The 13,503-nt window shown below is 40.9% G+C and overlaps 1 protein-coding gene across 1 annotated transcript in view; it reads left to right on the top strand.

Moving 5' to 3' along the window:
• Window positions 1-13,503, top strand: part of CSMD3 (CUB and Sushi multiple domains 3) — a 576,345-nt gene that overhangs the window by 355,176 nt on the left and 207,666 nt on the right. Inside the window, exon 32 of the mRNA XM_018567203.1 lies at window positions 13,276-13,400. Coding sequence (XP_018422705.1) covers window positions 13,276-13,400 — 125 coding nt within the window. The remainder of the gene's footprint in view (window positions 1-13,275; window positions 13,401-13,503) is intronic.

The following is a 13,503-nucleotide window of genomic DNA, read 5'->3' as shown; positions in this document are numbered from 1 at the left end:
ACAGTAGCAGCAAGCAGGTGGTGCCAAAGGCTGAATAGGGGTCCGACGCTGGGATGGGGGAATCCTTTGCAGAGATCAGTACAGTAGCAGCAAGCAGGTGGTGCCAAAGGCTGAATAGGGGCCCAACGCTGTGGTGGGGGCGAGGGAAGCCTTTGCAGAGAACAGCTGCTGTCCTCTGCAAAGGCTTGGCATACCACCAGGGCTGATCAGATGTCTCCTTATACGCTCACTCCATTTATACCACCCATTTCAAGAAAGACATGATAGCATGATTGAAAAAATTAATTGAATACATGATTGAAAAATTCATTTGGGTTCATTCAAAAGTGGAGGGACATAGGCTTTGCTCACTCCACCTATGAACATCCCATTCAAGAATACATGATAGAATGGTCAATTAATAGCATGAATAGAATGATAGATACATGAATAAAGATGGTTGAGAATGGTGGAGCGAACGTTTCGCGCTCAGAGGCGCTTCTTCAGGAGTTGAGGAGAATCAATTTAGCAGGCTGACGTGCGTGTATCCAAGACGACCTCAACCGGGCAGTACACCGAAACAGTCCTCCTAGGGGAGATGAACGAGGACCAAACCCTGTGCGGTACTGGGTACGGGTGGCTCGGAGGTGTTTGGAGGACAGGAGTCCCTGTGCGTTTGTGTGAGGCAGTGTCTAGGTGAACAAGTGACCCAAATCCTGCGGTTCTTTACTCCATACAAGGCTTCCCTATTATTCTATGCCTGCCACCTCAAACTGCTCGACACAGGGTTTGGTCCTCGCTCCTCTCCCCTGGGAGGACTGTTTTTGGGGTGTACTGCCCGGTTGGGGCCGTCTTGAATACACGCATGTCAGCCTGCTAAATTGATTATCTCCATCTCCTGAAGAAGCGCCTAAGCTCGAAACGTCGAGACAAATATTCGCTCCCCCATTCTCAACCATCCTTATTCATTTATCTATTATTCTAATCATGCTATTAATTAACCATTCTATCATGTATTCTTGAATGAGATGTTCATAGGTGGAGTGAGCAAAACCTATGTCCCTCCACTTTTTAATGAACCCAAATTAATTTTTCAATCATGTATTCAATGAATATTTCAATCATGTTATGTCTTTCTTGAAATGGGTGGTATAAATGGAGTGAGCGTATAAGGAGACATTTGATCAGCCGGTTGTTTTTATTACTTGTACTGTATGTGAATCAATCTTTTCAAATATTACGAAGATTAAAAATACTTTTTTTTACTGCTAAATTGCTTTGGATTTGTCATTAGGTGCCCAAAAAAACCCATCTTTTTTCTTTCCTTTTTCTATCATATAAACTAAGCTGCTGTGCTGTCCCCCCAGCCCCGACACCAAGCCTCAACTGCTGCCATCCCCCCAGCCAGCCCCAGACACATCTCTCTCAGCTGCTGCTGCTGTTCCCTCCCCCCAGCTCCAGATCATTGCAGGCTTACCAGTGCAGTGACTTGACTTCACTACACACAGCCACGAACAGACATTAGGCTCTGCCACTCAGCCTCCCGCTGTGAAAGCTCCGCCGCCACCCCTGAGAAAAAACTCTTCCTGCATGTGGGCAGGAAGGTACCAAAACATCAAATTAGACGGGGGTGTTGGGACGTACCAACTGCTGTTCCGTACGACCGCGGCGGACCCTGCAAGGACACCTTGCCGATCCCTGGGGGGGGGGGGGGCACACGGGGGGCAAGTGAAAACCTAGGGGGGCAATTGCCCCCCCTTGCCTCCTTGTAGCGATGCCACTGCTTGGTGGGAACTGAGCTGATGAGATGGCTTCCCTTGCACCTCTCATTCAACACACCTGGAAGTGGTGACAAGAAGAATAAAGATGCAGACTGGCACAAGTGCCAGTGGTGCAGGCCGAAGTGAATCTGAGCAGAAATTAGGTTCATAAACAAAATAACTGAAGGCAGCAGGGCCATGGCCTGACACTGGAACACTTGGAAACCAGAGCAGGAGACAGACAGGATACAGGAACATGGCCCAGACACAAGTGGAGGTTGGCAACAGTGGAGCAACTGGATACCAAGTCAGGGAACAAGCAGGTTGGAAGACACAAGTCGAGGTTGGTCACAGACAAGCAGTGAGGTACAGGGCAGAAGGCAGAATCCAATAAGTGGGCTAAGGTCACAATGGGCAGACAGAGATCCAAAGGCAGGTCAGGAGGCAGACCAGGTCATGCACAGGTAAGCAGAATAAGCAGGTCAGGTCCTATGCAGATCCTATGCACTGGGCCATATGCATGTGCTCAAGTCTGTAGTGACCTTCTAGAGCTTGAATGCCCTGAACTTTCCTTACAGCTATTTTTAAAATATTTTAAAAAGCACTTATTCATTAGTCTGTTGTCTAATACTTGGGAATGTTGGAGGGTTGAAAGTCCATGGCATAGCAGACCCTTTATTTGAACAGTAAGAGTTCTAAGAAATGCCTTTTTTTGTCTGCATATTGTCAAATCAGAGCCGTTTGATTAGGGGACTATAGTACTATAATTTAACCACCAGCAGGTCTGTCATTATTGAACCACTGCAGTGTTAGCCCCATATTTTTCTATAACACACGTATTAAATCTGCAATTTGCTGAGGCACACGGAACGTACTGCAACCATCCCCCTTGATTTTGGCCCCTCACCTTGCCCCACCCCCACTCTCAGGCTCGCCAAATTTCAAAAGTTTCCAGGTATGGTGAGGTTGTTGTCACTCTGGCTTATGATATTTTGTTGGATGAAATCAGGACAAGGATTGCATTTGCAAGTTGAATTGCAAGTTCCCTGTGCCTAATCTGCTTATTTGGTTAATTACTACTGGGACAGAGCCAGCCTTACCTGGGCTTTTGATTTCCAACTTGGTATTGCTTTAGTGCACCAAGGTCAAACTGTTATGTAACAGCAACTGTTTACAGATAATCTGGTGTTTTGAGAACACAAAATCCAAAACTTTTGAATTTTAAGACCAGGTATTCTAATATCTGCCTATTATAGCCTCTATGTAACCTATTATGCAACATTTCCAGTCATTCAATGGTATATTCATTTCCCACCCTTCAGACAATCTCCTGTTAACTTTACTCCAGATCTGCACAGGACCACTAAATGGCTGGCAGTCCCTATGATATCCTAAATGTAAACGTTTTTAATCCAAGTAAGCCTAAGAGCCTAAAGAAGAAAGAAAATGTTTACTAGATAGCATTAGCAGTACCAGGAATTATTTCCCATGCTGCCTGGAGTTGTACTTTAAGAATATATAACACGAATCCCTGAGCACAGTGTATGGTGCTTTATGTAGATAAACCTTGTGCAGCTAACTACTCTCTCTGCATCTCCAGCTCCATGAAAGCAGCAATGTAATCATTCATTATATGATGTACTGTTTTGTATAATGAAATGAAACCAGAGATTGAAATCCAATTATTTATCAATCCAGTAGTAATAAATGCGAATAGGATCAGATACAGCTTGATCTGTGTTTTAACTGAAGTATAGAAGAGCCTACATTAAATTGATCTATGTCTCAGGCGTCCCCAGTATTGTTTCACTTACAGATATCAGTCATCCATCATCGGCCACAGCCTTTGTTGGTAATTATTTAAACATTTTAATGCCACCGATTTTATATCCATTCTACCTCCCACTGATACAATCAATTATGCATGGCACAAGACATTGCTGCCGTAATCTTTACAGTGTTAAGTTGTATTGCTCTACAAATTTCTGGAGTCTCTCTGCATTTAAAAAGGCTTCTGAAAGAGTTGATAATGTTGGTCCGAGGCAGTGATACATTGCCTTGTGATGCTAATGATGAAGCAACACATCAATCTTAGTTTTTTTAAACTAATGAAAGCAGGCAGAATAGCTGGGACTGGATAGAAGTTTACATCTTGCCTCATTTGCTCTATTCCTCCCTGTTATTACCTCCAATAATTTCTATTTTCTTGGCAATTATTTGTTTGACTTCATTTAAAAGGCTGGATTCAAATGGCTCTAAATTGATAGAAGATGAGCGATTAAAATGAACGTTTTTCGACAACAATTCTTGCTTTTTCCATTTCTTACTATAAATGGATTCTAGCCAAATGAATATAGTAGTTATATAGGACATTTGTATAACAACCTTTCAGCTAATGTGTTGTTTAAAAGAAAAAACGGTGAATAACAGAGTTCTGTCTTTATACTGAGTTGCCACACACCCAGAAGAAAGCTAAAATCAGGCTGGAATTGGGTGGGGCTCTCTGTGAACAGATGGGAAGAGGAGGATATATGAACATAGAATTACAAGTGGGAGGGGAGCACAGGGAGAGTGCCACCAGAGCAGTTTTGTTCTTTAGTAATGAGGCATACATGGATCATTGCATTTTCTTAAAGTGTACGTTGCCAACCTGTAACAGGATAAATTGGTTGCAGTATGTTGATGCAAGTGACTAGAGAGACTTTTGCATACCTTCAAGTGATATTACAGTCAAAAGATTTTTAAGCTATTTCAAATGCTGATTAAATCACTTACAATGGATAATGCACCTTGATGTTTAAAAGTTTTAATTTCCTGCAGAATCAGCTGGTCCCCTGAATGCGGTCCTCCAGATTCATAATTGAACAAAGTTTGAGAGTTTATTACTACCTTCAGTTACAGCAACCCGTAGCACTGGGCTCTTTATTATGCAGATAGTAGCTAAAGTGTATGTAAAGTTAAAACATGTTTTGAATAGCGTAAAACATGTTTAGGATCCTAGTCAGTTTTCTTTCCTGTGTCCGTTTTGTCAGATGTAAAAGAGTGTTAGAGTTGTTGGAGTTCCCCGTTATGACATTTTTTACTTAAAGGGACAGGAAGCCTTTTTAGTAAACTTGTACTGCCTCTTTAAGAAAAAAATGGTGTGGGGTCCCTCTCAAAATACGTGTAAAGGGTTGGCAGCTAGCATGTAGCATGCTGGACCATATCAGCCCATGTGCCATTAACATTGCAACGGTACTTTGCATTGGGTAGGTCATGGCAAACCTTTTCCCCTTTCAAGTCACTTCATCTACATATTACAACGTCCTCATCCCCACACCTTGTGCCACAACAGAGATACAGGAAGTCTGCGGGGGAAGGACTTCTCTAAATCTGGAAGTTCCCTTTAGAATTAGACGATTCCCAGATATCCCCCAATGAAAAAGTACAGCATATACTGTATAGTACCCCTTGTTGTTCATTCACAAAAATGCACACAAAATAATAATAAACTATGTCTCCCAATGTATATCTACATCAATCACGATGAGTGATGCACAATGATATGGACCTGTCACCACGACAATGCTGCCCTGCCACTAATACAATTGCAGTAACACAGCACCCTTAGCTGTCTTTTTTTGCATTGGTACATGTCCCCCATGGCAGGGCCCAGCTACCCATGCCACTTTTTCTCACAAAAGCTTCCAAACTGGCCCTCTTCTGGCAAAAAGCCAGAAGAAAATAAGATTAATCTCTCATAGACTTCAATTGGAATCACTGCTCTGTTCAGGTTTGGTGGATTCTTTCCAGTGCTCTGCATACGTTCAGCAATCCAAATGTTGCTCAGTTCACGCATTGCTACTAGGCATAAATCATGCCACAGGAGATAGGAGTCCAGGAAACTAATATCAGCCTTTCCTATGATGTTGAGAGTGTGAGTGAGTAGACAGCAGTGGAAACTGTGAATGGGGGTGGTACAAATAGAAAGGACAAGCAGAAACACTGGGAAAGCTGCATTGCTTTAGAACCTGTGATTGATAATACGAAGATGATATTGGCTATAGAGATGTGGTGACATCATTATATGGATGCAGTTCCTAGTGAAAGGAGAACTATGGGGTTAAGGATTTTCCCCATAGTTCTCCTTAGGGTAACGGGAGGACACAAACTAGCATCCTCCCGTCACCCTAAGCTCAGTATATAGGGAGCTACAGCTCGCGGTATACTGAGACGCCACAGCTGAAGCGGATCCCGACAATTATGTCTGGATCCGCCCAGCTGCATGAGTGACAGCTGGCTCTGCCTATCTAGAGGCAGAGTCAGCTGTCCCTGCCCCCTCCCTCATCCGATCCACCAGTCAGCGATGTCGGATCGGAGTGGGGAGGGGGGAATCCAACCCCTCCCCTGTCACGGCAGAGAGCTGTGACAGGATCGAGAGGTGAGCGAACGCCGGTATGTGTTCGCTCACTTCCCGATCTACTGAGCCGACCTGTGACAGTCTCATTGTCACAGGTCGGCTAGAACTATGAGGGGAAAAGCACTCACCTCATAGTTCTCCTTTAACAACTGGTGGAGAACCTGGTTGATGTAACACGTGGTTACATCAATACAAAAAAACAAAGGTGGGTCTCTGCTGTCTCTCTTCCTCCCTTATCCGCAACCCACAGTTCTGGGCATCCATGGAAGCTAAGTTGGAAGGCAAGATAGTGAACATTTATAAAAGTGTAGCTTTCTCCTGAAGAAGTGTATTACCACAAAATGCATAGAGAGAAGCAAGATACATCTCCTCATTTAATCCTTAATGTCCAAAGAGTTAGAAATTCATAAAATAATAAAAATATAGAAATTAAATTATGAGAAGAAGGGGCTACATGATTTATGATGTGGGATTCTAATGATGTACAAATTGAGCAATCTATAGGAAAAAATGTTTTTGTTTTTTTTGTTTATGTAAATAAAGTGTATCCGATTTTATGGTATACTGTACTATGGTATACTATATTTTATGGTATACTGTACAAGACAATTCTAGAGGTAGATTAAAAGTCCAATCAAATATTTGTTTGTTTTAATCGAAATTATAATGTTGGGATGTAGTACCCAATCCCCATTATACTGCTAGTTGATCATAGATGTTAGGCAAAAATCATAACATTTTTATGAGTTTTTATTCTCAGAAAGTGACTTTTTTATAACCAAAATAGTATAAATCCGTATTTCAAAAAAGACAATTGCAGCTTTGTACTTGTATATCTGATATATTTTCTACAGTTTAAAAGTTCTTTTAATGGAGAAAGTCAACTTCAACAAAGTTGCCAAGCGGTCCAAACAGCGAGACCCAGCGATGTATATTAATGTATGAAAAAAAAAGTATATTTTAAGAATGCTGAGCTTATCTTTAGTAGATATAAAGAAATGCCAGGGCAGGTGATAGACTTTGAAGCCAAAGGGAAGCAAACCTCAAGAGATATAGAATTAATTTACATTAGATGCAGGAAGTCATTTTCAGGAAAGCACAGATCTATAATACACTAGAATAATGAGAATGAATATAGAAATGCAATGTCTGACGTAAAGGGGAGATCTTTGACTAAATCTACACTTTCTGTTATGTTTGATGCTCCAAAAACATATTTAACTTTATTTGGACAAGTCTGGATTAAAAATTGACATAAAACAACATATTATTTATCTCCTTACAGAAATAATGTTACCGTGTATGTTTTTGCTGCCATTGATTTTTGTATTCCTTATACTGATCAAGCAAGAGTCAGTCTTAGTCAACCTGAAGGAATAGGCAGCAGACAATGAAAGCAATGCTTCCTGGATTATAAAATTTGTATGCTGAAAATTTTCTTCAGAAGCCTCTAAAGTTCTTCATTTTGATCACTGGCAAAAGAAAAACATTACCTGTGCACTTAGGCAGAAATCTGAAAACCCCATGGCAAAAACAGACAGGTAGAGGCAGAAGTAGCCAGCCAGTTACACTGCAGTGATCATGTGTTAACAAGGTATAGTAGGAGAGAAAAGACTGACAATGAGATAAGCTCAATAGTCTACTACTTGTCCTTTTACTGTCCAGCCACAGGATGAGGAGGGAAAAAACCTGTAAGTATTACTGAATTGCAACAAAGAAAAATCAAGTTTTCTGCACTGCTAGACAGGCCTGTACTGTGTGGTGAAGCTATATATGAATGTAAATCTCAGAACTAGATGGACAGAAATGCAAAATTATTTGGCAGATCATCAGTGGTGTCACAAGGGGGGTGCAAGGGGTCCGGCCCGCAATGTCAGAAGTGAGGAGGTGACCCGGCGGCATACCTCATCCCGCCAGGTGAAAATACCCTCCTCTTTCTGCTTGCGTCCATCACTAAGATGGCCGCCGGCAGGCATCAATTAGATGACCGTGCATGTGTGATGACCATCATGCACGTGCGTGGTGACATCACGGTCATGCGCAATGACGTCACAGTGGGGTGTCACCCGGTATCCCCTACCGGTGACACCCAACCTCGGGACGTCCATGCAGATCATACAACTATGTATTTCATCTTTGTGTTAAGCTATTTGCCTGCAGTTAAGCTTAAAAATTGTTGTTTGATATAGCTTCTACAAACCATGGTTCTTAGGGAAGTAGATCAAAAGCCTGTCACGCCAGGCCTTATATCAGGCCATTGTGTGACCCTTTCCAGAACCAGCCTATCCATTTGTGAATGTCCCATAGATTTTTGTATTTATCTTGTAGGGGATATAAAGATAGATAGATAGATAGATAGATAGATAGATAGATAGATAGATAGATAGATAGATAGATAGATTGATACAACAGACAGACAGACTGACAGACACTGTAGATAGATAGATAGATAGATAGATAGATAGATAGATAGATAGATAGATAGATAGATAGATAGATAGATAGATAGAATGATAGATAGATAGATAGATAGATAGATAGATAGATAGATAGATAGATAGATAGATAGATAGATAGATACTGTAGATAGATACTGTAGATAGCACCTATACAGTACATTACATCTTTAGTAATACAGGAATATATGAGCGATTAGGTAAGGTTCCCTTCAATGTATATCTAATGCCACATTTTTTAGTTTTGGATAGAGTAGGAAATGGTTAAAACCCTTCTAAGGTTTTTCTTTTTTGGGGGGGTGTGTGCCTGTTTTCAATAATGGAAGACATTACATCACTTCCGTTCTCAGGGATACAACAGGAAGTGAGAGTACATTTCTCTTAGGACCAGGAAGTCCTCCCTTTGACAGTTGTCAAACAAATAAGTGTCCTCATTAGAAGATTTCCCCTCAATTGTTATTTTGGCGACAACTCAACATTTTGCATTTTCCTTCCAGTCCTGGTGACAGTGCTCACCAAGACAAATTTAGAGGGTGATTCTCCCCAGTGGAGACACATACAGAAATAAAAACTTTATAGTGATTTGAGACTTTCTCTAATCTATCCAAAATACATTAGCTACATTAGTATTCTTTTTTTCAGGTCCTTTTTGACCTAGTGATCCTAAGAATAGCTCACTTCCTGTCCTAGGGTGGGTACGCTAACTCACTACACTGTATCTCTATGGAGGGACCCATAGTTGTAAACCAGGCTCAACTTCAAACATGTCTTCCTTTCCCTCACAATTACATGGGGTGGGGACATTAGTATTTGATTAAAGGAAGATAACATTGTTTCTGCTTTCAGTTCAGCTCACAGAAGGTGACAAAGATATCACATTTCTGGACATATCAACAGGGTTTTTTCTATACTTGCTGAAAGAATACCTGGCATGAAACATGAAAACTACTGCAGCCATAACAACCTAGGACTGTTAAGCTGTAATGTATTAAAGTTTTGTTCTTCGGTTTAAATATTCTTCAAGGGTCAGAATATTGTATGTACATCACACACTACTCAAACAAGTCTTGAATGCATAAACTGACCAGTCAAGGTGTAAAGTAACTTGGTAATTAAGCTTTAGGAACACATAATACCCACAGTTCTGCAATTAAAGAGCATCAAACGTTACCTCAGGAATCCACTGTAGACCTGAGGTAGTAATGCTCCTGAGATACGCAGGAAATAAACTAATTAAAATATGCTAAATATATTCGACTGATTAAAATGCTCAGATATCTCAGGAGTACAGTTTAGGAGTCTTTACCGTAATTTGTAGATAATGAAATGTTATCAGGAAAAAAACATGACATTAACCAAACTCTAATGCTTTGCCATTACAGCTGTTATTTTTGCATACAGTATCATTATCTTGGTGAAAGTGGCGCTAACATCGAGCAAAGATTACCTGTTGCCGATCAGGCAGAATTTGTTTAGTGACTCTGCACAGATGGCTAAGGGCTCATAATAACGGGCCGGGGAAACATTTTGTTTTTCAAGGAGCCAAGTGCACAAATCGAGGAAAAGTTTAACAATATGGTTTAAATGCAAATATTTAACAATAACGAGTTTCTTGTGTCAGAGAGTAAATGAAGACATGGCAGAAATGGCTTTTACATTTTAAATTACTTCTAGAATTGTGACTAATCCAAAAACACTTTAGCTGACAGCTGCATTGAAGCTGCGTAGATGCGGAGCTTTCCTGAATTGCCAGTGCCTGCACATTGTAGATAATTCAACATGAATGTACTCAAATGGAATTATCACTCATTAACCAGGGTTGTATGTATGTATGTCAGGTGTTTGTTGGCACAAAACCATGTGGGCCTTAAAGTGGACCTGTACTGTTGCCCCATAAAAAAAGCAAGCAGGGGGCTATGGACTAATCACTAGTATAGTCTGGGTCTCTCTGCAGCTAATCTTTTTTCCCATTATTTACTTACCATGCCTAGCTCTGCATTGTGCGGAGTAGGTTGCTTTGATAGAGACAGGGCTTTGCTTCCTCAGGTCAAAACTGCCCCCCTGATTATTTAGTGATGTGAAGACTGATGGAATATTAATCAAGCAGCAGCAGGAGAGGTGGAGGAAGCACAGATTCATAGAATGAATGAAGGAAAAGCAGGGACATCCTTGCACTGAAGTTCCTTTAGGTACAGCCCCAACTGCAGCAAGGAAATAAGTAAGCAGCTCAGTATTGAGATCAACAAAAATCTCTCTAGATCTCCTGAGACTAGCAGTACTTTAGATAAATTGCAGATGTACCACTGTGAGGTTTAAAGCTGAACTAAAGCTGAGCAGGTATAAATATTTATGTATAGGTACATTGTTCCTGCTTGACCCATTGTAAGTATACATATTTTATACCTGGTAGGACCATGGGGAGCCTGTAAAGCACTGTAGTAGTCTGCACTACTACAGTGCTTTACAGCGATCTTCCAGGTCCTGTACTGACACTGTGCTAAACAGCTTCCCCTTTGCTGTGAAAACCCAGGGGGTTCTTGCTTGGCACTGCGGCTTTCAGTGAATGCCTATTATTTTGTATCGGTGAATACTACGCACTCTCTGATTGGATGGATGTCAGAGTGCAGGGCTCAGGAGTATGTAACTACAGAGTGCAGGGATCAGGAATGCATAACCTGCAGAGGTCAGTAGTTCATATTGCACAGGGTGCAGGAGCCAAGAGGGCCTATTGGATAGAGTATAGGGTTCAGGAGTATCTATTACACAGGAGTACATAGCATGGAGAGTGCAGGGCTAAGCAGTGCATATCGCACAGAGCTTAGGAAAGCATAGTGCACAGAGGCTTAGGAGTTTGTATCACACAGAGTGCAGGGATCAGGCATGCATAGCACACAGAGTGCCAGGTTGCATTTGGATGCGGAATGGGGGTTAATGCATCAGTACAATTTTCAACTTTATGGTTTAAAAATACACTGGAACTTCCATCACTAAATATCTTCACTTCACTGGTCACTCTCTTATATTATAGTTGTAAATCATATTCCACTAAGGGTGATGCTGTCTGGGCAATCCTGTTGCTGGTGACAAGTCATCATGGACAGGCTCACAAAGAGATCACTTACCTTTTCCAAATGAGTCACTTTTGTGTTGGCTGGCTTAGTAAGATGCCGCTCCCTTACTAGAAAGAGTGTTGCTCCATTGTGGTATATAACTGACTCACCAAGAAGATTCTGCTTCCACCAAACAATTTATCTGGCCCTAAAAATCAAAGTAAACTATAAAATTTAGCACAGGTGATAATATACAGTTTTTACCTGTTTATATGCTATGTAATGTGTAACATTATACTTAAACAAAGACAGTAATTTTTGTTCAGGCATTAGCCAGGTCAGCATTTACTGTACTTCCTGGGCTGAGATGTTGACTCAGAGAAAAAAGTTGTATTAATAGATGTCTAGAATATAGATGTATAGAAATGTATTTATGTAGATATGTTAAGCTATAAGTCCCTGTTCACACCTTGTGTGTCTACATTTTCTCCTACTGAAGTCTATGGGTCTTAAATCTCACCATGCAGCACCAAAAGAAGCACTTTTTTCCAAGTTGCAGTGCAGCATAATTCATAGGTGTGAATGAGCCCCATATAAAATAATGGGATTCCTTCTGTCATGCATTGCTGCGCAGATGCCGAAGCACGCAGGTGTGTTTCTGGACATAATATCCACATTAATACACAATCAAAACCCATTTATGCAAATATTTTACCTGGCAAAAATGTGCAATCCTGTTCAATCAGTTGTGTGTGTCTCTCAGGTTAGTAAGTGACAGTGCTGAAGTCCAAACATGAACCCTAATTCTGCTTTATTTATTAAAAGCCAAAATGCAGTACATCACAGCAACAAGACGTTCTTGCGTTTTGGCTATACAAGCCTTAGTCATAGCTATGACTAAGGCTTGTAGAGCTGAAACACGTTAGATATTACTTACGTGTACAATATATGTAGAGTAACAGGAGCCCTGCTGTTGAAAACATCATCCCAGGCTGCAGTGGCAAAGGAGGAAGAGTAAACTTTGTGAACTGTCTCTCAGGTTAATTGGCATAGGGTACAAGGAAATGTGGAGTGGCATTCCTGCAGCCTTTTTGGTGCTAACTCCCCAGGTGGACCATTTATTATTTCACTTCATGCCGGACAGATTGTGTTATCCACCCCGCAAAGCAAACATCTATTTCTGCTATGCTGAAATGACAGCAAAGTGGATTTTCTGACACTAGTTGTGGCAGTTGGACGATACTGAGAAGTTTCCTGGTTATGTCTCCCAACTGGAGTCCTCTAGAGATTAAAAGAAAAAAGAGTTTGTCATTGAACTTGAAACTGCAACTGAAATATTATTTTTTGATGGAGTTGGCCTGTAATGTTCTCCTATTATGATAGAGTATCATTGTGCTTAACTGGAATTCTTTGCTGTGAAATCACCTTTTTTGCCTCTATATAGATCACATCCCAACACTTTACCCAGTACAAGTACCCAACTGTATTGTATCTTAAAATGCAAATCCTTGCTGTTCAGCTATTGTCAGATTCTATTATATTCTTTGCAGATTACGGGACCTAGCAATAACTGTCAAATACGACTGTATATATACATTTGATTCTGTTTTCTTTTTTTTAATACATTCTAGTGCCCTGTGGAGGAATTTTAACAAAGCGCAAGGGGACTATTTTGTCTCCCGGATACCCTGAGCCATATGACAACAATTTGAACTGTATATGGAAAATCACTGTGCCGGAGGGAGCAGGCATTCAAGTAAGATCACAAGATATTTTCTAACATATGTCACATTCGCTCGTGTGTGATGACAGGAAAACAATTTATTAACAACAGTGAAGTGATATCTGTCACTACCTAC

The sequence above is a fragment of the Nanorana parkeri genome, unplaced genomic scaffold (genome assembly GCF_000935625.1).
Source record: "Nanorana parkeri isolate BGI_ZX_2015 unplaced genomic scaffold, ASM93562v1 scaffold1019, whole genome shotgun sequence".
In the NCBI taxonomy this organism is placed as follows: domain Eukaryota; kingdom Metazoa; phylum Chordata; class Amphibia; order Anura; family Dicroglossidae; genus Nanorana; species Nanorana parkeri.
Note: the sequence above shows the minus strand (reverse complement) of the source record. Positions and strands in the feature narration are given on the sequence as shown.